Below are 27,397 nucleotides of genomic sequence, written 5' to 3'. Positions count from 1 at the left end.
GCAGGAGCCTTTTAGATACATATGTGAAATTCTGATTAAAAATTAAATTAAATCAGATGAAGCTCAATCAAAATATAAGGTAATTATCCTAAGTCAACTATATCCATATCCCAACATTTAGACGGACAGTTCTCGTTAGATTTTGTTTAAAATTAGATTTTAAGTAACTTTGATAAAATTAATGAAATTTGATAATTAATAATCAATATTCTTTAGTTTTCTTTTTATATATTTTTTTAAAACTGGAATCAGAAGCTGAAACATTACAGTAGATATCTTTCCTGCGGCAAATTGCCCCAAACGTTCGACCCCTCTCCTCGTACCTATATATATGTTTCGCTCCTTCAAACGTCTACACCTACCGTAGAGTGATTCCTTCCCTTTTCTTCCTGCATCTCTTCTTGAAAATGGGCAATTGGAATCGGAGATATGTGCCCAAAAAGAAACACCGATATGATTATGAAGATCCGCCGCCTTCTCCTCCGAGGACCCACCAAACTCGATCACGGCATTCCGGTATATATACGTGTAGTGCGTCTGTGGGTTTTCCTTGGATTTATGTTTAAATTATTTTAAACTACGCGTTTGTCGTCCTGTTCTATTTCTCCTAATTCTTTGAGCTCCTTTGTATTCAATGGCAGCTGTTCAAGAAATGTTGTTTGGTTTACCATCTATGGGAAGGATTACCTTTAATTGAATTAGAAAATTATCCCTGCTTGGTTATACTAGAAATCAAAATTAGAATCAAGAACTATTATTTGGTTTAAATCATAATTGGAATAATCTATATTTTACCTTTGGGGGAGAAAAATTTTCAGAAATTTGGGGATCGAATTCTCTCCTTGTGCTCCTAGACTCTATTAGAGCACGATTGGAGTTGAGTTGATACTTCTGCCGCAATGGATTACTCGATTAAAGTCAAGTTGGTTTCTTTTTGCCCTACCAACTTCAGTTCAGATCGTTCAATTTGAGTTCTGTTCATTTCTTTCTATCAATTTAATCAAGTTAAGAAACCACTCAATTTAGATTCTAGTTGTGCAATTCATCAAAATACTGACTATAATTGAGATCTCTCAACAGGTTTGAGTTCATTTTTTCCCAACTCGACCTCAGTTGAGTCTCGACTAGGGCTGATTTGGGCAATTGCACAAAAATGTCATTTCTTTTTTGTCTTTCCATGTTGCTGTGAAGTCAAAGCCATAACTTCGAAGGTCGAGATTTTTGGTTAAGAATTTGTGTGCTGCATAGTGTGATATATTTTTTGCAATTGAAGAGAAAGCTGAAATATTTATTTCCAAGTGATTGATGCTTTGCAAGCACATGAATGGAAAAGGATAAAGGGAACTAAAGGAATCAAATGATAGTTAAATAAGTTAACGAGTTCTAATGCAACTTGTGCGTGAATTTTCTTTTAGAAATACACAGTTTTTGAAGGGTCTAAAACACGTAATGCCACTATATGTACATTGCATTCTTGTAACTTATATGACTGTAAGAATAGATGGTTTTTTAAGGTATTTTATATTGCATAAACAATGACAGCCTTAACAATACCACATGGTAACACGGAAATAAGATCATGCATAATGTGGTCTAGATTATTAAAACAGCTAATAATTTCTTTCCTTTTTACTATCATGATTTGGAATCTGACTATGGTTGTTTAGTTTTGTTTTTGGTTTTATTTCTTTGTTGATCGTCATCCAAGAAATGCACATAATTGTCTTCAGATAGTTTAACTTGCTGAAGCTTCTGTTCAAGAGAGTTGATGCATCTTTAGATACACAAGTTTTTTGCTTCGGAAGTGGAGGAACTTTACTATGGCATTATCATAATTTTGTCCTTCTGAGGAAGGAAAAAACTGGGATCAAGTTATTTCATACATAGTTGTGTTGGCAATGTACATACTCCAATCAACAAAGTGTTGCTATTTATTTTTCAGTTGTGCTAAATGTACTTCACAACTTACGAATTTGTTTACCTAATACATGATGTGGCAAAATTTGATCCCGTCAAAATCTCACCAACCAAATAAAAAAAAATCCTCGATTTCCTTTTGGCATTAATCCACAATACATAAGCTAACCATTTAAGTGGTGAAAGAGATTTTGACACTTTTAATTCAATTATCACCACCTCAACAGTTTGTAAAAGTATCTATAAATGGTGATGTACAGCAAGCTTTTTCCTTTATTTTGGGTTGATTGTTTCCTTCTGATGGAAAAAAGCTTTGGGTTATGTGAGGAAAACAATTATGGTGGCATGTGGCTATGTAGATGTGCCCTGGGACATAATTGAAATTCGCTAATGGGATGAATTGCGCCAACGAAAGATCAGTTGTTAAGAATTAGAGATTAGTTTTGACATTTTAACTCTTTCATTCCATATGTAAATAACAATATTGGATGCCCATGTACTCCCATGTTCCTCTTTTACTTAGGTCATTGCAGGATGCAATCATTTGAATTTTGGAGACGCGCAAGGTTTCCTTTTGAGATGCACCTCAAGGAGCCAAGTGTTATTACCATTCTAGGCTAGTACATTGAGCCCCTGTTTGAGCCCCATTCTTTAAAAATAATTTTTTTCTCAAATTTATTTTCAACCTCGAATTCTCCAAAAAATCAATATTAGAAAATCTATTATTACAAAAAACATTGCTCAGACAAACCCTGAGTTTTCTTACCAGTTACCTTCTGTGTGTAAAAGCATTGATTTTCACGTGTAGGCTTCTCTTTTTCTAATTTTTTATTTTTCTTCATGTGAATATGCTTGTGTAGTTGGCCGGCCACCAAAAAAAAAGGGAAGGAAAAGAATAATAGAGGAAAATTCTAATATGTAAGTAGTTGCAGTTTAATTATGTTAGTAGGCTCTTCTTTCTATGTGTACCTGTTGTTGAACTATATCTTTCTAGTTTTCCCTTTTAATTGCCACTGAAGATTGATTATATTTTCATTTTTTTATTCCGTCATACATCTGTGAAAAAATTGTGTCTTAATTTAGCAGGAAAAATGTGCTATGTGTTGGAAATCGTGAAATCTGATTTATCTTATTATCATTTCTCATTGAAGGATTCAAGCATGCTGGCGTGCCATCATGGGAAATAGACTACTGCAATTCAGTACGAGTTCCATGGCGCAAGATTTTGGCTTCCAAAAAATATATATGCTGTTATCCAAGTGTGGATGAGTGGGATGCTTCTGCTGGGGAAGAGGCATTAAACGATGCAAAAAAGCGATATTGGTCACATATCAATGGTCTTCTCTGTGATAATCCTTTGCCTAATCCAGATTTGTACATTGATGAAATTGATTGGAACTCATATATCGATCCTGAGCTGATATCTGATTTAGATCGGCAATTCTTTAATCCTGATAATGTTGACAAATTTGACAAGTTGGACACTATAAAAGAAGAGGGTGATACGGTCCTCGAGTGTGCCAAAGCAAAGGATGATAAAGACCAAACTCACGATGACAACCCATGGGAAAGAAATCTAGTAGAAGATACAGGAAATTTAATTGATATAAAGCAAGGATGGAATCAGTGGGATGATTCTATAAATTTGAAGAACGTAAACCCATGGGAGGAGAGCCACAGTCAACTTGAGGTTTCTTTAAAGGGCAATGCATGGACAGGTGAGAATGAGTCGTGGGGTTGGAACCCGGGGCCTAATGAAACCTGGCCGCCTGCAAATGTTGATTGTACAAGTGGCAATCATTGGAATTCTGGTACACAAATTGTGGATGCAAGACAAGGTGGGTGGGGACAGAAAGAAAATAGTTCTTCGTGTTGGAGGAGTGGGAATACCGGTGGTCAAGAATTAAGGAGCCCAGTTAATTGCGAAAATCCGAGGGAAGGCAGAATCTTTAAAGGTGGTGGATATTCCAGAGAGACGTCTTGGTGTGAAAATGGGAATGAATCCTGGGCTTGGAAGCAGTCGGAATATCAAAGTAACAATACAGATTATTGGGATTCCAGAAGATTGAGGAGAGGTGGAAGAGCCTTCAATGGTGGTTATCGGAAGAGGGAAAGTTCTCCACAGCATACAAGGTATAAAAGTTCTAGGTATGAAGGTGATTTCTGCAGAAATAGTCGTCAATGGTAAAAGAAAAATATTTAGAAGAATGAGGCTATAGTTGATTATAAATTCCTCGAAATCTTTTGGCTCAATGAGAGCTTTAGTGCTTGAAGCTTCTCCCTACTGCAGACTCTTGGATTCCTGTTTTGACCATTATTACTCTGTGGATTTACCTTTTTCCCCCACCTTGGGTTGTTTCTGAGGTCTTTTGGGTTTTTAAGAAGAAGCATTGAAGATTTGAGAGCTTTTTTACTCAACCTGATTACCTGAACGATATTAACTAAGTTGTCTGCAGTCAAGAATTGGAGTCTGATTTTGTCTACATTTTTGTTCACAGTTCGTTCTTTGTGCAGAAAAAGTATGGTTGGTTTTCTCATTTTTGTTGTTTAAAATTTTCTGTTTATCTCAGTTCAGGTTTTTAATGTTATCGTGTGCTGTCTATATAATGAGTTCAAACATGACAACGATGGTATTATAAAATCTGAATGCTAGTTTCTTTTTTAGTAGATTGTACATGCTTGGGCATTGCTGGCATATTTTCAAGCTATTCAAAGTGAAATGGAGGCTTAAATTGTTGAGGCCAAATAGATGAATGCTTAGGGAACAGAGAAATATGTTGTATGTATTGTAGTAACATGGGAGATATGTCTGATGTTTCCCCCTCAAAATCACTTATGAAATGGCAGGGGATTACATTGATGTCGATCAATATCTGGCTTTGTTTTGAGTCATCGTCCTAGGAGGTCGGGTTTTAAAACATTCGCCTTTTTTGTCACTTTCGGCGTAGAGACTAAGAAATCATCCTCTGCCAAAGACATTCAGTTTACGTAGGTAGCAAAATGAGAGAAGTAGAATCGAATGGCAGTTTCAAGCCTTTCAGATTGTTATAATGTAAACACAAATATTTCATTTGTGTTATTTATCCCGCACTTTTAATTTCGTTACAATAAAGGACTCCATCAATTGATCAGGAAAATAAGGGTGTGTTTTCTTTACCGTTTTCGGGCCGTTTTCTATTTTCGATTTTTCAAAACGGTAAAAACGTGCTCTCTTTCCTGTTTTCAAAAACGAAAAAAATTTGTGAAGAAAACACAAAAAGACAAATGTCGATTTGGGCGTTTTCAGTACAAAATTGAAAAAAATTGAAAACACGGGAAATGATTCCAAAATGGTAAAAAGAACGCATTTTTAATGATTTCAAAACAGGCACTCAGAATACAAAATCCAAAATGAATTCAAAACTTAAAACTACAAAATTGAAACACGAAGAGAACAACATTTTCAATGATTTCAAAACAGGCACTCAGAATACAAAATCCAAAATGAATTCAAAACTTAAAACTACAAAATTGAAACACGAAGAGAACAACATTTTCAATGATTTCAAAACAGGCACTCAGAATACAAAATCCAAAATGAATTCAAAACTTAAAACTACAAAATTGAAACACGAAGAGAACAACATTTTCAATGATTTCAAAACAGGCACTCAGAACACAAAACCCAAAATAAATTCAAAACTTAAAACTACGAAATTGAAACACGAATAGAACAACCCCTAAAATTTTCTCTTTTGACCAATTTTATAAAGGCAAAATTGTAAATTAACATTGTCCCACGATAAAAATTATATTAAAAAAAAAGAAAAAAAGAAAAAAGAAAGACCAGACAAGCACAATGCACCGAAAAAGTGTAAGTATGCGTAGAAGTTACAAATTATTTTCTGCAAAGAAGATGACAAAAACAAAAAAAAAAAAGATTCTCTTTATTTATTTAATTATTTTATTGTTGGACAATATTAAGTTACCCTTCAAAAATTGGTCAAAAGATGTCAAAATCTTATTTCTCTGGTTAACTTATGGTTGTTTCATCTATTTGTTTTTTTTACTGCAACGAAATTAAAGGTTTAAAATTGTGGTTTAGCAAAAGTGAAAATTTTGAATCTTGCAGCTCCAATTTTCCTAATTTTTGTTATTTTTTGATTAATTATACATCACAATTATTGTTTGATAGACAATATGATGCACTTCCAAAGTTGAGGATGTTGGAAAAAATTGAGTGAACGGGTCACTTTTGGCACAATTTTCGATGGACCTGTTGGTCCAATGTGGAATATCAAAGTTGATATGTGTTCTCCTCCGCAAGAACATCGTTTTCATGTATTTATTTGCAAAAAATGAAGCTCGAGTGAATGAGAAATTGAAACTCAAAGTTGGTCATTGGAAGTTGATTTTATGGGAAAAAATGCATTTATCCCACATAGGAAAATCAAGGAAACTCAAATCACTTTATATATGGCCATGCTTTGGAAAAGTGTAATCATGTGTAGCATAGAGGCTCTCTTCACGTGCGCGCACAAGGGAGGTGTAAATCGCGAATCGAAATGGCCTTCGAACCTTGAAATTGGGTGCGAGCGCGACCTGCGCACATGAATGTCGAACCAAACAAGGCAAAAAATGGCCCCATCGGTGAGACTACGTTTTGCCAATTTTATTTTATTTTATTTTTTTTTTTGCTTTCTCCAATGACTTTTGAGTTTCTAAACTGAAAAAATTCCAATGGACTCCAAATGGTCACAGTGTTAATGGGGAGTAACTCCAATGGACTCCCAAAGGTCACAGTGTTAAGGGGCAGTATGCCTATAAAAAGGCTCATTCTCCAGCAATCTAACACACTCGAAAATCTCACCTACATTCCTGCCTAAACAGTTTCTTCTTTTTTGCATTCGTTATTCAGTAAGGTCTTGTTCTTGTGGTGATATTGTTCGGATACTAGATCAGTTCGCCGGAGTAGGACCGCGGTGCTCGGATTCTGCTTATTACCGTTGTATCCTGGGAGACAGCCGCTAGAACTGAACCTCCAGCATCTACGGTAAGGGGGCGAAACTATTTGAAGGAAACTGTGCACGCACAGACCTCGGTTTGAAACCTGCTGTAGTTTGTGTTTTTTTCTACAGATTATTTTTGCATTACTATTTAATTCATGCAGTTTGTAATTCCATAGTGTGCAGCTTCCAGATTCATCGTTTACATTTTTAGCCTGCAGTTAACTTATATTTCTAATTTTGTGTTGCTAAACAATTTTTTCAGCCGTTGGAAAATTCTGAAACAGAATTTTTTTTATAAATTGAAATCGTTTGCCTTGTGGTTATTAATTTCAATAGTCAGCTACTGTAATTGAATAAAACTTATACAATTGGTTTCATCTACTAGCGATTTGTTTTCCTACAGAGGACTCGCTTGGTAAAATCACAATAATAAGCTCAAAACTAGTATGAATTACAAGTCAAGTTGTAGGGCAACTGAACTCGAAGCGAAGGGATAAATTCAACCATTTTGCTTAGCCTTCGTTTGAGAAGAATTTGTAAACAATTTAATTTACAAATAGATAGAATTAATTGAGTATAAGTGAATAGTACATGTGAGTTAAATGAGAAAAAAAATTGTCAAATAGAGATTTAATTAGATCATAAATATCAAGTACTGATACTTAACTTAATTTATCTTAAGCACCAATGCTAATCACGTTAATTGATTAATGAATAACAAATTTCATTCAAATATTGAAATTTTGTATATATTCACCAATGAATTAATGAGCCACACTTAGCATAAACTAATTTTATGCTTAATAAATCATTTCTATGGTCAAATAAGTCTCTCTTGTAGTATGTGTGCAAAAATTCTTATTTTTGCTTGATAAAGTAAAATATTAATTACTTTTCATGATTTTTTATTATTGAATTTATTTTTCTCTTATTGAACAAGTAACACAAAGTTTCAGTCTTCTTAAGTGCAAAAGGTTTTACTATGTTAAAATCGATTGAATCAAGTCTAAAAATCGATTGAAGAAGTAGGGCTCATGGGGCTTGTTTGGGCCTGATTTTTTCGTCCAAAAAATTGATTTTTTGACCGTTATTTCACTATTCCAGCCGTCATATTTGACTTCTTCTCTCACAGGTGGATCCCACTTTTTTCCTAACGGTTAAAAAATCAATTCTCAAAATCACTTCCAAACAGGCTCATAATTTTAATTTATTGTGATGAACCGAACAAGATGATTGGAGAGATAAAGGACAAACATATCAAATGTTACATTTTTCTTAGATAAATTTATCCATGCATTTTCGATGGTTTACAAATGTGTCATTCATGTTCTCAACATCTTACATTGTTTACTCAAATGTACCAACTCAATGGAAACTTCTAATTGTCTAATAAAACGATAAAAATTATTCCATTGGTACATGATAAATGATTAGTGAATATAATTGGACGAAATAATCTCCCTCCAGAAATAATTGTTCAAATTACAATCGTACAATCATCGTTTTAGAAGTCTACAATGTGATTTTTTGAATGGAAGAGATTAATTTTGACATTTCATCGAGATATTTTTAGTCGAGTTGAAGCATTGTAACTATAATGAAAAATTTGGGACAAGAATACAAATGAAGGTTGAGATTTGAGAACATAGATAATTATCACACTTAAAGAAATGTGGGGAGTCAAGAGGATTAACCCTTTTCCTGGCAAGCCCTCTGAAGTTTACAACAACTGTGGCAAATCTTTATCTGGAAAGGGCTTGAGGAACCTTAAAATGCCACCCCAACCCCCACCGCCCCTCACCAAGCCCCATAAGCCCTACTTCTTCTACGGTCACCGGAAGCCCACTCAGAACCGCCCCACAGTGCGTGGCGGCCTGTTCTCAAACCGCCAATCACTCAATCCAAAAAAATTAAGCTTCCCCACCACCTCCACCGAGCCCTTTGACCTCCAAAAGTGGGACCCAGATGACAAAAATAACCAGGGAGCACGATATACAAAGGACCCGTCAGAACAATTCTTCTCCGTGGCCAAAAATCTTTCCCCCATTGCTAGATACATAGTGGATGCTTTCAGGAAACACAGGCAGTGGGGGCCTCCACTAGTGGAGGAGCTCAATAGGTTGCGCCGTGTCACGCCTAAGCTTGTGACGGAGGTTTTGAAGTTTCCCAATGTTGATCCTAGACTCTCTTCTAAATTCTTTCATTGGGCTGGTATGAAGAAACTTAAAGCTACTACCTTTTATCCTTGGATGCATGTGTGTTTGAATCTTTCTTTTTGATACCCAGTTCGTGTACTGTACATGTGGAAAATTGCTTTTGCTATAACTTCATACATAATTTTAATCCGTTCGCTTGTTATACATTCTGAAATGCTTGTGGACTGTCACTATAAGATATATACAAGAAAGATTATATACTGCTTATGTTATTGCGAATTAACCTGTGCAATTCTAGAAGACATGATTGCATAAAAAATAAAATAAAATTCAAGTATTCACTTAAAGCGAATACACACTCGCATGCTGACATCTCTCTTGCACTTCTTTTGTCGTTCAGCGAAGCACTAAAAGGAATCGTTTTGGCTGTTTTCTTATGTTTATATTGATGTTTGCCTGCTTGTTATTGTCATTCTTAAATGTGGGTCAAGATTTTCTTGTTATGGAATTTGGTGTTTGATTAACAAAGCAAGAACCCTTTTTGAGTTTTGGATACTTTTAGTGAGTGTAATTATGGAATGCTAGCGACAAGATTCATTACTTGCTGTTTTTCTTTTTTGAGGGGGGAAAAAAAGTTGGAAGAATGGGTCCTTTCTTACATGGCATGGACATGTATTTTGACAGATGATATATTGCAGTATGATTTAATCTGCATGAAAAACGGTGAAACGTGTACGTGATTTTTATTTTCAATTAGGAGGGTTTTATTACTTTGAAGCTGCAATAATGAAATAAAATTAAACTTGCAAGTTATGACGCATTACCATGTCATGAGCATTGAAACGAGAGTGAGCAGTTGTAGATAGTATTCTGTGGGTTTATTGTACTTCCTATTCTGTTTATTTTCAACCATTTACTTATTGTTTGAATTTTGACTGATAGGTAAGCAGAAGGGGTACAGGCATGATTTTGCGTGTTACAATGCATTTGCCTATTTTTTGAATAGGGTGAATCAGTTTCGGGCTGCTGATCAGGTGCCTGAGTTAATGCATATGCAAGGGAAACCGCCCAGTGAGAAGCAGTTTGAAATCTTGATCAGGATGCATGCAGATGAAAACAGGGGTCTGAGGGTGTACTACGTGTATGAGAAAATGAAGAAATTCGGGGTGAAGCCAAGAGTCTTTCTGTATAATAGAATAATGGATGCCTTAGTTAAGACCGATCATCTAGATTTAGCCATCTCTGTTTATAATGATTTCAAGGAGGATGGGTTGGTTGAAGAGAGCGTCACTTTTATGATTTTGATAAAGGGCTTGTGTAAAGCAGGACGGATGGATGAAGTGTTTGATCTTTTAGGTCGGATGAGGAATAATCTGTGCAAACCAGATGTGTTTGCTTACACAGCAATGGTAAAGGTGTTGGTTTCAGAGGGAAATCTGGAAAGTTGTTTGAGGGTTTGGGAGGAAATGCAGAGGGATGGGGTTCATCCTGATGTCATGGCTTATTCCACTTTAATCATGGCATTATGTGAAGGGAACCGGGTTGATAAAGGTTATGAATTGTTTAAGGAAATGAAAGTGAGGAAGTATTTGATAGATAGAGCTATTTATGGGTCTTTGATTGAAGCGTACGTGGCAGATCAGAAGGTTGGTTCGGCTTGTGATTTGCTAAAAGATTTGATGGACTCAGGATACAGGGCTGATTTGTCAATATGGACCATGTTATGAGTAAAAAAGGGGATACAAAATGGGTTACAAAATCAACAAGTGGCGGCCATTGATTGGAGGCCGCCCCTCCAATAGGGGGCACCACTTGTTGATTTTGTGACTCATTTTGTACATGATTTAGTACAAGTAGAATAATCCTTGTCAATATATAACTCCCTTATCAAAGGTCTATGCAGCGTGCAACAGGTTGACAGGGCTTATAAACTTCTCCAAGTAACAATTCAAGAGGATCTCCAGCCAGATTTTTCTACTATGAATCCTATCTTGGTGTCTTATGCAGAGTCAAAAAGAATGGATGAATTTTGTACATTGCTTGCACAAATGCAGAAATTGGGTTATTGTGTGATTGATGATCTGTCGAAGTTCTTCTCTTTTATGGTGGAGAAGGATGACAGAGTAACACTGGCTTTAGAAGTGTTTGAATACTTGAAAAAGAAAAACTATCGTACTGTTTCAGTTTACAATATATTTATGGAGTCTCTGCTCAAGAATGGTGAAGTGAACAAGGCATTAGAACTGTTTCGTGAGCTCAATGATTCAGACTTGGTTCCTGACTCGATAACTTACAGTAATGCTATTCTATGTTATGTTGAAGCTGGAAATATACATGAAGCCTGCACGTGTTACAACAGGATTAAAGAATCCTCTTCAATTCCTTCAATTGATGCCTATTATTCTCTTGGTAAAGGCCTTTCCATATTAGGAGAAGTAGATGCGGTCGTAGAACTTGTTCGTGACTGTTTAGCCCATGTTACAAGTGGTCCGATGGAATTCAAGTACACCCTCACAATTATCCATGTCTGCAAATTAAATAACGCAGGAAAGTTAATTGATGTTGTCAATGAAATGGTGGATCAGGGTTGCCCTCCAAACAGTGTTATATATGCAGCTATCATCTATGGCATGTGCAAGCATGGAACAATTGAAGAGGCAAGGAAAGTATTTGCACGTATGAGGGAGCTCAAATTCCTAAGTGAAGCGGATGAAATAGTCTATGATGAGATACTTGTAGACCACATGAAAAAGAAGACGGCAGATTTGGTATTGTCTGGGCTGAAATTTTTTGGTCTGGAATCAAAATTAAAGGCAAAGGGCTGTACAGTCCTGTCAAGTTGAGAATGTAAAGAGTAAAGAGGTAAGTAACCTATCAACCTGTTAACTCTTAATATTCACACTCGTCAACTTACAGAAAAACTTGATAACAAAAAATCTGAGTCACGCTTCAACCAGACTAACTGATCTTGAGTTTAGTTCATTTACGACTTGATCCCTTGATGCGGAACTTGCTTTAGTATCGTGGATGAAGTTATTTCATGATTAAATTCAATTAAGTCGTACTTCTATAGATATTGATTAAATAAAAACCACCAGTACATAGTTTTGAATATGTAGTTTCAGGGAAAAAAGTAAAGTTAAAATTTGAATACACGAGATGTTTATTAGTAAACTAATGTCTGCATGACAAGATTCGTACTTTGTTTTTGAAGAATTAAGTTGATGAGATTTGTACTTAAAATTATGTGATTCTTTTAAACGGAGAACAACAATTGACATGGTTCTTTTACGCAGTAGTTTGACTAAAAGAGAGCACCTCTCTCTGAAAATTAGGATCTTGGAAAAGCCACAACTTGCCTGATCTTGTCTAGTAAATTGTGTTTGCTTACAGATTGTTTTGTAAGTTTAGTCATGTTAACATCCTAAACGGATCATTGATGGCAGTACTGAGGAGTCAGAAGGCCAACATTTCCTCTATTGATTTGCTGGAAAATGAGAGAACGATTGGTGAACTACTTACCATATGAGACTTTTGCAATATTGGATATGCTTGGACTGTGAAAGCTTATTGAAAATGCATACATCTGGGGTTCAGTTTTCTCCTTTGTGGGGTCTGTAAATATGACATGATGTTCATAAGTTGCAGATTTTTCATTTTCATGCGCAGCTTAAGTGCAGCAATGGGATTGGTGAACCTTTACAGGTGCAGCGGAGCTTTAGGGAGTTCCTTTTCTTGTTCTGAAGTTTGGATATAGAAAGAATTGAATAGAATCGTGCTGCATCATCATACACATGGTACGTGAAAATTATTTGAAAGCTGTAATTGCAATAAACTGCTGTCTAGACTCTTAAAAGAAGTTGTGCAAGTGCGTCCTTAGTGGTGAAAAGTTCTGCTCGGAGCTAGTTTTGCTTCATATCAACATGTCGCTTCACCTAGAGTTACATTTTATCTCTGCTTGGAGTAGAATAACCTGGAACCCCTATTCCACACCCCAAGGGATTCATATCTTATCTGTCATTTTTACTATCATGTGAGAAGGGTTGCTAAAAACCGGCACGCTCTCATCATAATTCTTTCCCATGTGGATTATTCGATATGTATCCGAGAGCTGGGTGGAATTTGATCTATTTTCTTGAAAAAGCTAAATGAATTGCATCTTAATCAAGGCAAGTCCTTGAGGCATATTGTTTCTGGAGATAATTTCAGGGTTTTGGAGACCATCATATAGGAATCATTATGTAAGAGGGATGTGATTGCTTTTGTTGAGTTTGAGTTGCAGTTCTGAATGGGATTATGTTGATGGGCAATCATAGGGGACTGATACTGGCTAACGAGTATTTTAAAAGCAAATTCATGGTGAAAATTTCAGAAAATTCTGTTAAGTTTGTCTTCTTGTCTGCAGTTTCATTTGTTGTTTCAATGATATTCTGCAGCTTGCAATGCTTCCAAAACGCCTTTATCATGTGATAACTCTGAACTGGTATTTATCTGATCTGGTCATTATCACAACATTAGGCTTCATTCAATTGGCCCGGTCTATATGCAATTTCTTCTCTTCGCTGGCTCATTATTAAGTTAACAAGCTCTTTCAGTGATTCTGTGTATTGCAGTCCCTCCTTAGATCTTCGTTCTGTGATGGAAATATGTAGTAAAATTATAGTCATTCACATGAGCAACTGTGATCTGCAATTATATCTTTCTTACTGTTAACACATCACCTGGAAGTCAAGGCTATGGCATGGGCATCTCGTTGCCCCATTCCAATGCCTTTGGTTGTATATGCCTGTGATGGGTGGCTTCAGCAGAGAGGGAGGCAAGGCAGTGTTGGTTTACTTGATGGTAACGTTGTTGGATGGAATTAGCCTAAATGTATGGGGACAGAAGGAAAGGGAAGGTCGAGGGCATACTAACCGAACTTAGCTGAACACAGCTAGTAGACTACATAAGTGAGAGTTTTTGGGTGGATTTGCTGACAAGAAAAGCAACTGAATGGAGGCTGTTACTTGGGCTCTTGTATGAGCAACTTCAGCCTCGGTGGACGGTTATTATGGCCAGATGGCTTTTGTTTGTTGGCGAGGACGGTTATTATGGCCAGATGGCTTTTGTTTGTTGGTGAGGGTGTCAACTATTTATATTCGGTTATGCTACATGTACATCACGAGTCAAGATTTGTTGTCCAATTTTACCGTACATTTAATTAATTCTTGATATATCACCAATAATTAATATGTTATCTCAAAATTAACCTCATTAAGTCTTCCATCCTTAACCGAATTCCTTATATTGAGAGCAATGAAAGCTGGGTTTTTCCGTATATGCTTTGTTCTATCTTCCTTCATGTTGTACTTTGAAACTATTGTTAAATTTCATTTCTAGTGAGACGTAGGCTGACTGAATGTTATATTGCAGCGGTGGCTGAATAATTCGTACTTTTGGCCATGTGACACTTCTCATGATACGGATGCGACATATGAAATGCTGTTTAATGATAATAGATTAAGAATTTGCCCAATTAAATTCCAATTGAACTATACAACTACAATGATCTGGCAGATCAATGCTAGAAATCTGTACATAATCCAATTATCATAATCTGGCTGATCAATGCTAGAAATCTCTACATAATCCAATTATCAGCATATCTAAATCGTCGAGTTCTAGAGCCAGAAATCCCATTCCTCGACCCTGGACTTTTCTCTCTCTCTCGTTCTCTATAAAAATATACACTTCCGCTTGGGTAATGATCGGGAACATCTAATTATAGAAACACAAACGAATCCCAGCTGCTGATCTGCTTGCTTAGATCCTTCCAAATCCTCTTTATCCCGAAAGAGGAAAATCCCAGTTTCTCCAGTTGTTTCATATTAGAAAGAAAAAAGCAGCAATCATGCAGGAGACTTATGCTTCAATCATAAGGTGGTCGTCATCCATGATTGGGGGAGACAATGGCGGGACAGCTGGTTCGTGAGGTACAAATGGAATAATTTCAAGAGTTCTTCTAGCTGTCGCCTGAGACTCTATGTTCCTACCTATCTTCCTCGATGAAAATGATTCAGAACCAGAAGTCGTCCTTGAGGAATTGCTGCTGCCAATGGATGCTAAAAACTTGTCCTTGGAGAGAGATCCTTGAGCGGATGCAATGACATCACCAAATACGCCAGACTCCCTCAAACCTTGGATGATGGTCTGAAACACAAGCAAGATGAAATGCCAGTTAAATGGAAGATTGACCAAACTGCTGAGTGCAAGTAAAGCTTACCATGGGAGCATATATGCGAGCTAAAATTCCCTTCCTCAGCAATTTCAAATTGACAGTTCTATCAGTCCATACAACATGCTCTCGATACCTGTTGAGAAAAAGAAATCAATTTTGTTCCATAAGAACAATACAGGAATCCAAGGATTTCATAACCATAAATATGTTTGTAAGCCCTCAACAATTCATGTACGGCAGAGTGTAACAAGAAAAAAAATTCAGCATTTCCAACAACTTGAACTTTACCAGTTTAACATCTCCTCTTCTGTGGCAGTTGAAGCAATTATAAATGCCTATAATTAAATCATAAAAACTTGTCAGCATGAACACCAAACTGAAGACCATAGAAATGAATCTATGTAAATTTAAATATATGAAAATTAATATTCATACAACATGGTGACGAGCATAAAAACTCAGCGCATGGATACAATTCAAATGAAATATTCCTTCTATCAGGTGGCTTGCTCCTCAGCCTATGTATATTAGCAGCTGTCGTTCCCCTTCCCAAGGGATTTTTAATCATGAGCAGGTTTGGGAACCTACATATACAAACTATAGAAAGGACCTTTCCTATAATGAATCATCCATTTGATCATCATAGATATTTTGAAAGAACTCAACTGAACAATCTGATCAAAGTTCAGAAAACAACTTTTACTAACGGTCCCAAAAACATTTCAAAACCAACCTCAAATATAGACAAATTATAAAATCTATTTAAATCTTCCATAAGCTTTTTCTCTGGAAGTGGAGGGAGCTGTCTATGATTTGGAAGGTAGGATTGATTAAATCTTAAATTCAAGGAAGCGTGTCAAATAGACCAGCCCATGACGCAAAATGGCAAGAACCCAAGAGTAGCAGCAGCACATGTAAAGTTCCTATTAGTGTGAACTCAAGACACATTTCACATGTGAACATCGTCCAAAGTCCAAATATCTATTTTCAAAGAGCCACTAAATAATTAAGAATTCTGATGCATCACTTGCATGCTTATTTACCAACAACTCATCTACAGTTTTATTTCAGACGCAAACTAAGCTAAAATAAAAGAAAACTGTAAGAAATTACATTCATGCAGTAAATAAGTGCATTAAGAGGGATCAAATGACCTTCACATGTCTACACTGTAATTCAAAAGTAAACAAATTCAAAAGAACCTTATTATTGAAAGAGAGTACAAAAATCACTGAAAGATCATTATTGCAACTTCAAATTTATCAAAATATGCGCATGGTCGGGAAACATTATAATTTCCTTAAATTTAGTAGTCAAAGTCAAACATTAATTTTAACAGCACATTTCGTAGGACGCATAACTACCATCCATTCATCCATCATCACATTATAATTTCAGCAACTTAAGATTTTATCCAAATAAGCATTAACTCGTAGTTTTTATTTTAGTTACAAGAAAGAAATGCCTATTTAACATTTCATAAAAACAACTGTTTATATAATTCCGAAGTAAATGATTTAATCAGTGTTCCTCGAGTGTTTCTGAGCAAATAAAACTTGTCAGATTTAAAAGACAATCTCATCCCAGTATTTTGAATTTCAAGGTAATTATTTTATTAAGATAGCATTCTTTGCATCCATATTGCAATTTTTATTTATTTATTTTATTTATTTTTATTTTATTTTATTTTATTTTTTTTGTTTAGTAGTCATAAATTGGATAACAACTAATCAATCAGACACATTAATAATGGAGTGATTTCCTAAACTTGCACATCATATAAAAACCAAACGCACTTATGAATTCCTTGGCACGCAAGTTTCACTTAAGGAGGCTTCAACCTAGGAAAAATGGATGTCCTTAGTGCCAACACTATCTAGAGAATAGATATACCAATAAAAATGCATGTTCACAAAGACTCACAGATCTATCGAACTCCAACATAAAGCATCGCTTGACATCCTCCTTTGTAGGTTTACAACCACAACGATCCCGCCTAGAAGTCAAATCAGAAAACTTGGAATATGTGTAATGTAAAACCGCAGCCTCCTCCAATTTGATCTCGCTGTCAAACAGTATGTGAAAACATGTAAAAGCCTATTGAACAGAATACAAATGTGTGGTCCAAAACAAGAAAACAGAAAGATGGTAGATCATATGTGGATCATAAACAACAAAGAAATACACTCAATACTTCAAAATTGCATACAACAACTGTGTGCACAAATATAGAAACTTACTTCGGAGTTTTCATGTAATTGTGCCACCTGTGTGCACCATTGGGACGAAGATGGTCTTGGACTCGAGCAGCTGATTTCCCATTTCCATAGGTCAAGAAGTAGTTCGGATTGCCACGGGTTGCCTCCTTATACATGCCAAAATAAGTGTCCTTCATTAAATGATCATAGTTCTTCTTAAACATCGATATCTGTATGACACATACAAAAGAAATGAAAATAAATCAGTTCTAGCAAATCAATCCTCAAGTCAGTGAAAATATCATGGTCTGAAGAGGCTCTCTGCCAAAAATATTTCTAAAACAGTCCAAAATGTACTTGTTGAAACAGGTTTTGTGGTGGGGTAGGGGATAAAGAATTGAAAGAACTACCATGCATTAAGGCAAAAAAATAAACATTGACATTATTTCAGCTATATTTACATTATAGTCCATAAATTCCTAAACTTGCAATATTTATAAGCCAATAAAAAATTGTGTAACTCCTCAGGTGAACTGTGACAAGAAAATCGAGTAAATCTAGAAACTAGAAGTTGAAAATTTACCTCCGTGAAAGGTTCCTTGATGTCATCTCGTTCAATGCTGCTCTCCTGGGGGAAAAAATGGAGAGGGGGTCAGCATGGTGAAACTTGAGAAGAGCACCGAATGTCTTTTCTTTTCCAATTTGGTTTTGAAAGTTAAGCTGGATAGTTTGAATTGTTCCAAGAATACAGTGAGCACAAAAAGAAACAGTTTGTCTCCCCCACCCACACTGAAACAAAGAGATGCCAAATTACTTACATAATTGGGAAAGATAACCATGTCCACATTCCCAGGCACGTCAATTAGCAATTGCCTCAAAGAATACTCCCGAGCACCAGCTGGATGTAACAATTCATCAGTGTCTAGATGAATTATCCATTCAGCGCCAGCATCCTAGAATTATAGTACACAAAATATTTGATTAACTCTATAAGAAAAAATGGTACATTTCAGCTACACTTGTAATAATCCATACCCTTGCCATGACAATTGCGATCTCCATGTTGAGCGATTGCTTCACAAAAAGCTCATAATTGCAAGGCTTGTAAAAGAAACTTGACAGCCATGTTTCATTCCAGATCCGACTGAAGCATCAGGGATAAAAAGGTGTAAGAGAATAATAACCACAGCTAATATATCATACAAAGATTTCTGTAACTTTAGAGACCAATGTATTAATTCCAGAGAGATTATGGTAAGATATAGGAAGAAAGATAATTGTCGGTTTATGATTTTAAAAAATGTTAAAATGTATCCATTGAAACATTAGTTGGCTTTGTCAATTTCATATAATTTATCTATGCAGTCAAGCAAGCTCCAGATACATATCAGAAGTGATTGACCTCTTAGCTTGCTGCTCTTCCAGCTCTCTGGTTCTGTATATTACTTTCACTCCCTGCAAAAGATAACCAAATTAATAATACCCATGGGTTCTGAACGAAAATATTATACCGTTAAACACGGAATAACATAATCATCAGATTGAAGTGACAGTTAACACGAATCAAGAAAAGATATCAGCAAGATAAGTTATCAGATCATCAGGTCCCTGCCAGACATGAACTTGGAGAAAAATAGATGGGGTGAGTTTGGGCAGGAGGCAAGACTGGTAAATGGCAATTGACATAAACTGGTCATAATTTGTAGATGAGTTCGAGTTCATCACTGATGTTCATGAAGACAAAATACTGGCAACTACCATCCCACTTATCTAAGAGACGAAACACCAAACCGAAAGTCACCTAAGACTCTTAAGACTTGACAAAAGAAGCTCCATTCAACTTCAAATCACTTGGTAATGTGTAAAGAGTCAACTAATGTAGGGTACGTTGAACTTTAAGTTCCTAAAGGATTAGCAGAATGATATAACACTTTGAATTTCGGAATTAGCACTGGGTTCTTATATTATAAAAAAGAAAAAAAAAATCAGGCAACCGTCCAACAAATTGCCTTTTGAAGATACTGCTTCAACCTAAGACCAGATAGTTTTCAAGTCAAAGTAATCCCACAATAACGGCTTATTCAGCATTTTATAGAGGTCAAAGTTATCAAAATCACCCTACAAAAACGGCTTATTCAGCATTCTATTTGAGGTCAAACTTATCCATTTTATATTATACATTACCAGATTTCAGTACTTCTTCAGGAATATAATCGCCCGTTGTCAGCTTATGTCAACTAATTGGAAAGTTTCTCAATAAGAATACTGCAGCCTATTTAACTTATGTAACCATAAACTATTGATACAGCTGAAATCAAGTTACATTGAGGGATCTGGTTACAAGAAGCTACAAAAAAGTCATGACATTATATTTAACTTCTGGTGTACATAAAACAATTGGTCTTTTATGTGTTCTTTACTTATAAAGAAGCAACTCGTAACTGTTTAGTTTTTTATTAGTCACACCTAGTGACCTTTTCAACTGACCAAAGCCCAAATATCAATACTGTCCTCTGATCACATTTCTTTGTAGAGCCATCTCTTTACTGTGTTTAAAGGACAGGTAATGAGTTTTTCTTTATTCCTTTAGTTATAAGTAAGAAAACACGAGACTATTTTACAATGCAGTGTTTATGCAGATTAAATTTTGACCCTCCAATGTATAAATACTCTTACAAAGCAACAAAAGAAAATGGCTAGCAGGATACAAACTCACAGGAATGGATTCAAGGACTTTGGACACAGCAGGAGATGCAGCCTTCCCTTCAACAAAGAGAAAAAAGGTTGACACCCCAATAACTTTATGATAGAACATCCATGGCAAAATCTGCTCTAAGCCAGCAGACGTACTTGTTGTAATACATATCTGCACATAATAGAGGAAGATGGTAAGGACATCACCAATCGTTTATGCTGATGCATTATCTATTAGGAAACGAATTTATAATGAAATCAATTATGGAATGTGAAGAACTAGAGTGAATAACAAGTGCAGTTGGATTTTGGTGGGAAAATCACTATGAGAAAAGGACATCTATCATGTATTATGTGGTTGGATGTAGCTGTTCATTGGTATAAGATAATCTGCACTGGAGATAAGTATATTCTGCCAACATTTCAATTCAATAATCAATGTGAATCAAAATCGAAGCCAATTTTCTTCATGGATAATTCTCAACTCAATGATCATTTATTATTGCCATTATCTCATTTTCAATTTGAAGATAGGCTTCATATAACATAAACTTTAAAAGAGACCAAATGGCATGAAAGAAATGTGATACCAGAGCCATCTGTTTCAAAAGCTGAAAAGCCCTATTATTTCCAGGATTTATGAAGGCATGTACCAATAGTAACAGTGATTGTCTTGTTTAAAAATCTCTACCTCTGTGTACTCGGAAAATATATAGAACTTCCAGTTCTTGGGAAAGAAGTGTGCCATCTTTCAAAAGATTTACTTTCAAAATGCAGCGATCTTTCAATAGATTTACTCTGCACTTTACATGTGACTATAAAATTAATTATCTGATAAATAAAAAATATTCCCCAAAAAATGTCCAAAAATCGAAGTCACTGAAATAAGTCTAACCGATTGAATTCCTTGTTTTCTCTGAAAATCCAGAAACGCCATTATATATTAAAAATAATAATAATAATAATAAATAAATAAATGAAAAAGTGGATTTCAGCTTAGTTTTCTTGAAACAAGATGCAAGACCCTCAAAAACTTAAATCACACAAACAAACAAAATCCAAATGACATTAACAAAGATCACAAAACCCGAAGAACAGACCAAACCCAAAAAACTTACAAAAAAGGGATAAAACAACAAAACAAAAATTAGACCTTGGGCTTCAGATCCGAATCGAATTTAAATTTCCAGTCTCTGTAGTAAGGAAATGACGCCGTATTGGAGTGTCCCAACAGCATAGAACAATCAAAGGAATGCGAAGATGAGTATCCTCCAGTGGAAAGAGGGGAAGAGTCCATGCCGGGGAACTTGTGGGACTCATCGGGCGACCATCGGGAGATGGGATCGTCGACGCCACCGCCTCGCCACTGAAGAAAGAAAGCGAAGAGAGAAAGCGATAAAGGGAGAATGGTCAGGAGGAGGAGAAGCTTCACAATGAAGAAGTGATTGTTGGCTGCAGAAGACGGTGGTTGCGGCCTCAGCGAGGTATGCAGACCCGCCATTGGACTGTTGCAAAATCAAGAAAATGGGCCAGCTGTGGTGGAGTGGACCTCCTTTTCTAGTGTTTATATTGTGCTGTTACTTTGGGGCGGAAATTATAATTTCTCAGAAAATAAAGGACTTATGAGCAATTTTTAAGGTGGTCCGAAAAGTTCGGATACTGCCGTTTTAAATTGGCATAGGTTTCAAATGTATATGTCTCTTTAATTTTTGGAAATCATAAATTCCATTTTTAAGGTTTTTTTAGAAAATCATGAGTTGAAAGAGAAAAAAATATATTGTTGAAGAAAGGGTCTTATGGTGCATTTAATATCAATTGATGTGACTAAAATGCTAGAATTATTAATTAGCCCACAATGCCACACCTAGCCTCAAAAATCAAAGAGATTAAGCCACGTTTAATATCGATTAATATATATTTTTTAATTTAAATCCAAAGCAATAATTCATTTCAGTCACATATTGTATGAGTTTCATAACTTTTCAACTACACATCTTATCGTTTTTTATAAAAATTTATTAAAAATTTGATTTTAGTTATCATCAAATAGGGGTTAAGCCAGTGTTTGAGGCCCATTTTTTCAAAAATTCATTTTCAAGCATATATTTTTTAATAAAATAATTTTTTACATTAGTCAAATTTTTTTTTTAGTCACACATTTTTCAAAAGTTCACTATTTCAAAAATATATATTTTTTCCCCAAAACGGGGCTCAAATAAGGCAAAAGAAACAAAAGTAAATTTTAGCTTTTGTTTGGGAGGTGTTTAAATTTAGAACACTTTGATTTTTATACTTAATTCATTTCGTAAAATTGACAAGTAGTACTATTTGTCCTTAATTTATTTATATCGATGAACGATTTAAACGGTAATTAGAAGAAGGATTCTATTACACTTGAGTCTCTCTTTTCAAGAATGTAGTTCAGGATCAACTTCTCTTTTATAGGGTTTTGTTTCAACCATTTTTTTTTTTGGCTCAACTTCTTCTTCTCAAAGTGAAATCTAAAGGTCCAATGAGTTGATAGACGTATTATAGAGATTATTAGCATTTTATGACGTTGTGTCAAATCTCAAAACACACACACATATAATGAATATTATGATTTATGGGTAATATTGGGCAAGCATTGTGTTAAACTTAAAAAATATTATGAGATTTGACACAACGTCATAAAATGCTAATCGTCAAGAATCCATCAAAATTTAAATAAAACCTTATTCGAGAATTGTCATCTCTCACTTTAGATCACATTGTTATTTCTAAAAGGGGTGCAAAGTGATAAAATGATAGTCCTCCAAAGTCCATCAAAATCGTGATTTTCTTTTTTAACTCTCTGCGTACCATACAAGAGTTGTTAGGATCTAGTTTTTCACCCTTTTTTTTCTTTCTTTTATTTTGGAAGAATCGGGAAAAAAAGGATAATAATAATTAAAAAAAATAAATCGCTCTGCATTAAAATAGGTCTATGATTTGTTAAAATGTTCCATTTCTCGTCTTCTTAATCACTTGTCTCTCCTTTGTAAGTTTCCTCATCGAACCTTCGTTTTTTCCCATAAATTTGTTATACGCTCTTCATTTCAGTAGCCAAAAAAGTGAAGTTTTCTTGGATTTTTTGTTGCTGCTATTATTTCTTATCCAATTTATCCGTTTTCTTCAGGGAATATAATTTTGATATATTTTCTTCGTGTTTGCGGAATAAAAGTTGTGATCTTTGATTCGGGGGCAAGTCGAAAATGAATGCTTGTGTGTTGAGATTGCTTTTTGGCTTTTTGCTCGTTGAAAAGAGAATATTTTTAGTTGTGGGCTTTTGATATATGGATCGTTAAGTAACGTATAGTGAAGAAGATTATTTTTTTCTTCTTGTCGAAGAATGAAAAGTTGACTTGCCAAGCAGCTTCACTAACTTTGAAAAATAATGTCTTTTGTTATACACTTGTAAGTATACCTTTTCGCGATATATGGAAGTTTTGCATAGTTGATTTTACAAAGGAATGGTTTTATTGGTTGGGATATCATATATTTGCTCAGAAATTGAAAATATGGATGACTTTAGTGGTTGAAAAAACTATTCCTAAGGTATTATATGATGATTTCAGTTGTTGTTTATGTTTGCCTAATTAGGTTATTGATGCATATAGCACGGGTAATATTAAAATGTTTCCTCTTTGTGGTGGCATCTTTTGATGCTTTAAGCTGGCATTAAATGGTGATTTGAAGAATATCATCATTTGGATTTGGTTTTTATTGTTGAAATAGCACGAAGAATGACGCAGCGCGAAACAAGGGATTCAAACGAAAATCAATTTTTTTGGAATCCACCAAAATTATAAAGAAAATAAATTCGTGAAATTTTATTAATGTAAGATAATGAAAAACAACAAATTAACCATTTATTTGTAAGGATTTACATAAAAATCCAGTTTAAATAAACTAAAATTGAAAATGACAGAAATAGCACTAAAATTCTAAAAGTAGTTTTCAAGTCCTAAACGAACTCTAACCAAAATCAATCGTATCTCACGGATAAGTGGCGAGTTCTATTTGTCTCATCGTTCTCCATTCAGAATGGTATTATGGGTCCAAATCAAAGTCAAATGCTATTCTCTGCACTTACTTTTTTCCCATGTTGATTTATTTCTTTTTCAATCCATTCAACAATTTGTTTTATATCAAAGAAGCTCTTGTGAAGCACCATCTTCGTGGTACTTGGCTCAAGACCATTTTAAGAACCGTCTTTGGGGTGACAAGTCCATGTATGCTCGTGGGTCTTCACGATGGTGAATTTTTTTAAGAATGTTATATTTTTATAGTCAAAGTGAAATGAGTCTACCAATAAAAAATTTTGTTTGAAAAACTTTCTTGGTATGATACTTTAGCTACAACAATTCAAGATTTATTTCATTATCTCCGACTGGGTCCTTCATAGACAATTTCTTTTCATGAGATTTGTGCATAAGTGTGCAATATATAGATTTGAATTCGCTTTGAAGGGCGTAGCACAATTATGTAAAACCTCCTCTTTAAGACGCAAGCTTAACCACATGTTACCGTTTGAGAGTATGAGGACTTGTGAGGACTTCAAATTGAACACTTAGGGTGCGTTTGATTACAAGTAGGAAAATTACATGGAAAGAAAATTAATTCCAAGGAATTGAATTACCTAGAAATTGTTTTCATGGAAATTGTAAATTATTGTGTTTGATTGTATAAATTTTTCACGTGGAAAATGTTGAAGTAAAAGTATTTTTTGATGTTCGTTTGACTTTGTTTTACGTGGAAATTGTCAATTTCAGGGATATCCTCTTTTACAATTATTCCTAAAATTTGTTCCCATTGCCAAAAATTAAAAAAAAAAAAAAAAAAGCCAAAAAAAAATAAAAAAAAAGGTGGAAAACCAAAAACCACCTATCCCCTAGGAAAAAAAAGGTGGAAAATCACGCTTTAAGGTGTTGTACCTAGAAATTCATGGAAAATCAATTCCCTGGAAAATTTTGTCAATCAAACAGGCCAAAAGTGGAAGTTGGAATTCGAATTCCAAGTTCCATGGAAAATTTCGTGCAATCAAACGGGGCCTTATTGTTTTTTTAACCAATGTCCATCACTCATTTCTACCTATTTATAAATATAACCATTTATAAACACTTCACAAACATGCTTTAAGATATCTATTCAAATATTGAACTTGGATTTCGATTGTAGGATTTCTTAAGCAATAGAAAAATACTTTTTCAAAGACTAGGCCTAATTGCTTTAACTTTCCTGATGGTCCCTCACAGAATTGTGACATAAAATCACCCTTTCACGTTTTGCAAACATACCAAATAAAATATTATCTTGATTCCTATCTCTTTCTGTCCTACAGGGGAAGGTTGAAGCAGTCAAGTACTGGGTGGTTGATGGTTTCTTATATATGAATGGTAATTGTAGGAAAGACGTGAATTTATTGATCAATATCACCTTTTAGGTTGCTCTTGAAATATTTGCTTGCTTAATTTGGGAGGATTTGTAAAATCATTCTAACTCTTTCAAATATTTGTGCAATCTAGTTTATAAATAATAAAGTGGAATGGAGGTCCCATTCTCATGTAAATGTTCACAAGTTTTCAAGAAGATCTTGGTCCTGAATTAGTATATTAATTTTCATTTCTTCTTTTACTGTATACATTTTTTCCCCTAAAATCCAGAAGATGATATAAAGAATGTTCTGTCATTTCTAAGGTTTAAATATATTCTTGAAGTATATGATAGCAAATTCCTGTATATTTTGCTGCAATTTCTGTTCCAATGCTGGCCATGGGCTGCCATAGTAAATATTTTATTTGGTGTGAATTAGGCAGTCTTTGAATATTCATTACTCCGGTGTCGTTTTTGGACTAATGCACATAAAGTTTATGTCTATCTTCCTGTGTAAATTCATTCCCCTGCTAAAATTCTTGAGTTCATAAATAATAAATATTGACAATAAGCATCTTTTTTGCTAAAAAAATTCTTTGACATGCTTATGGATGGCTGTTAAGGAGAAAAAAAAAAAAAAAAAAAAACCGGTAATTTAGGAAAAGATTCCTTAACCACATGGAAGACAATTTCTGAAAATGGCCATTATATGTAGGAAAATATCAGAATATAGAATTGGAGTTTCCCATGATTCAGGGGTAATAATGCTCTTCTGGTTTGTTTTACATGGCTTTTCTAACAGAAACCACAGAATACATTACGTTAAGGAGACAATTAAACATGAACAAGGTGACAATTAAACATGAACAATTTAAACAAAACACTATCTCGAGAAAGGGAAAATATTATTGAACTTCAATCACTCAATGATCTAATTACATTTCAAAAGACAACAAAGTGCAAAAGGAGACAACACACTTATAAATATAATCCTTCCAAGCAGTGTTAATTATTTCCTAAATAAATTGTCTTAAACTGAATACACAGAACACTTATCCCAGAACCAATTTTTAAAGAACCAAGGAATTGAATTTGCCTTTCTTCTTTCTGCAATCTAAATGAACCTTAAAACAAATTTTGACACTTAGGAAAAAAGCCAAAACTGATTCTAAATGCACCGTTGACACTTGAAAAGAGGAGCAGTGCTTAATCCCTTGCAAATCTGAAAACTTCTTAAACGAAAACTGTCGAAATTTTGGGTGTACCATCAATTGAAGAAGTGATCTGTTCTGTTGAACAATAATTTGGAACCCACCAAACTCTGAGACTTTTATCAAGGCTTCCACTATAGAGCATGAATCCACCCCCTACTCTTGTTGGAGATGCCTGCAAGCATTTAACTGGCCCTTCATGGCCTTTAATGATCATTGTTCTAACCAAGCCGCCTTTGATCTCTCTTTTCCATATACTAATACTTTTATCTGCTGATCCACTGCACAAAAACTCCCCCATTAGACACATACACAAAACCGCAATTTTATGCGCTTTAGTCTCACAAATTACCCTCCAACTATCAAAATCCTTATTCACCAACCATCCCATTATATAACCATCTGAACCTCCTCCATAAACCAAATTTCCATCCTCATTTACAACTATTGAATTCAGTGATATATCCTTATGCCCCTCAAAAATTCCCTTAAGCGAATGCTTATTATTCTTCCCCTCCTTCCCCCAGGCTTTGATCCTCCCATCTGCTGATGCAGAGTAGACAATTCCCTTGGAAGCAACTAGTCCATTGATTGCGTCGTCATGGGCTTTTATTGATTCCAA

The 27,397-nt window shown here is 35.0% G+C and overlaps 4 protein-coding genes across 7 annotated transcripts in view; 2 read left to right on the top strand and 2 right to left on the bottom strand.

Moving 5' to 3' along the window:
• The first annotated feature begins 261 nt into the window (after positions 1 to 261).
• Positions 262 to 4,584, top strand: LOC111384611 (bifunctional endo-1,4-beta-xylanase XylA-like). The gene is made up of 2 exons (XM_023008920.1): positions 262 to 516; positions 3,069 to 4,584. Exons 1-2 carry the CDS (start codon positions 408 to 410, stop codon positions 4,103 to 4,105), a joined length of 1,146 nt encoding a protein of 381 aa, XP_022864688.1. The 5' UTR covers positions 262 to 407; the 3' UTR covers positions 4,106 to 4,584.
• A 4,002-nt stretch (positions 4,585 to 8,586) lies between these two features.
• On the top strand, positions 8,587 to 14,378 carry LOC111384569 (pentatricopeptide repeat-containing protein At4g20740). 3 transcript variants are annotated; one of them, XM_023008883.1, is made up of 4 exons: positions 8,587 to 9,116; positions 10,004 to 10,764; positions 10,927 to 11,923; positions 12,455 to 14,378. In XM_023008883.1, the coding sequence occupies exons 1-3, from the start codon at positions 8,678 to 8,680 to the stop codon at positions 11,902 to 11,904; spliced, it is 2,178 nt and encodes a 725-aa protein (XP_022864651.1). In that variant the 5' UTR covers positions 8,587 to 8,677; the 3' UTR covers positions 11,905 to 11,923; positions 12,455 to 14,378. The 3 variants fall into 3 exon arrangements, with proteins under 3 accessions (XP_022864651.1, XP_022864644.1, XP_022864636.1); XM_023008876.1 differs by having other exon boundaries at positions 8,588 to 9,116; positions 12,494 to 14,378; XM_023008868.1 differs by having other exon boundaries at positions 8,591 to 9,116; positions 12,508 to 14,378.
• A 162-nt stretch (positions 14,379 to 14,540) lies between these two features.
• LOC111384588 (glycosyltransferase-like KOBITO 1) lies at positions 14,541 to 21,714 on the bottom strand. The gene is made up of 11 exons (XM_023008894.1): positions 21,324 to 21,714; positions 20,193 to 20,342; positions 18,879 to 18,931; positions 18,512 to 18,620; positions 18,295 to 18,429; positions 18,060 to 18,104; positions 17,519 to 17,706; positions 17,202 to 17,343; positions 15,567 to 15,613; positions 15,324 to 15,411; positions 14,541 to 15,250 (listed from the first exon to the last, which is right to left on the bottom strand). Exons 1-11 carry the CDS (start codon positions 21,669 to 21,671, stop codon positions 14,963 to 14,965), a joined length of 1,593 nt encoding a protein of 530 aa, XP_022864662.1. The 5' UTR covers positions 21,672 to 21,714; the 3' UTR covers positions 14,541 to 14,962.
• A 4,734-nt stretch (positions 21,715 to 26,448) lies between these two features.
• Positions 26,449 to 27,397, bottom strand: part of LOC111384594 (protein JINGUBANG-like) — a 3,124-nt gene continuing 2,175 nt past the window's right edge. Inside the window, exon 2 of one of the 2 annotated variants that reach the window (XM_023008912.1) lies at positions 26,449 to 27,318. In XM_023008912.1, coding sequence (XP_022864680.1) covers positions 26,798 to 27,318 — 521 coding nt within the window. In that variant the 3' untranslated portion in view covers positions 26,449 to 26,797. The remainder of the gene's footprint in view (positions 27,319 to 27,397) is intronic. The other variant, XM_023008906.1, reaches the window with a different exon arrangement.

This window comes from Olea europaea, chromosome 3 (assembly GCF_002742605.1).
Source record: "Olea europaea var. sylvestris chromosome 3, O_europaea_v1, whole genome shotgun sequence".
In the NCBI taxonomy this organism is placed as follows: Eukaryota; Viridiplantae; Streptophyta; class Magnoliopsida; order Lamiales; family Oleaceae; genus Olea; species Olea europaea.
This window is presented reverse-complemented; position numbering and strand designations above follow the sequence as displayed.

What these genes read in the sequence shown, in the direction of transcription:
- LOC111384569 (XM_023008883.1), top strand. Translation starts at nt 8,678, where the DNA reads ATGCCACCCCAACCCCCACCGCCCCTCACCAAGCCCCATAAGCCCTAC. An exon ending in TAAATTCTTTCATTGGGCTG is followed by an intron (nt 9,117 to 10,003) that starts GTATGAAGAAAC and finishes TTTGACTGATAG; the next exon opens with GTAAGCAGAAGGGGTACAGG. An exon ending in ACTCAGGATACAGGGCTGAT is followed by an intron (nt 10,765 to 10,926) that starts TTGTCAATATGG and finishes GTAGAATAATCC; the next exon opens with TTGTCAATATATAACTCCCT.
- LOC111384588 (XM_023008894.1), bottom strand. Translation starts at nt 21,671, where the DNA reads ATGGCGGGTCTGCATACCTCGCTGAGGCCGCAACCACCGTCTTCTGCA. An exon ending in ATTCGGATCTGAAGCCCAAG is followed by an intron (nt 20,343 to 21,323) that starts GTCTAATTTTTG and finishes TATTATGTGCAG; the next exon opens with ATATGTATTACAACAAGTAC. An exon ending in GAAGAGGAGATGTTAAACTG is followed by an intron (nt 15,412 to 15,566) that starts GTAAAGTTCAAG and finishes TTTTCTCAACAG; the next exon opens with GTATCGAGAGCATGTTGTAT.
- LOC111384611 (XM_023008920.1), top strand. Translation starts at nt 408, where the DNA reads ATGGGCAATTGGAATCGGAGATATGTGCCCAAAAAGAAACACCGATAT. An exon ending in AACTCGATCACGGCATTCCG is followed by an intron (nt 517 to 3,068) that starts GTATATATACGT and finishes TTCTCATTGAAG; the next exon opens with GATTCAAGCATGCTGGCGTG.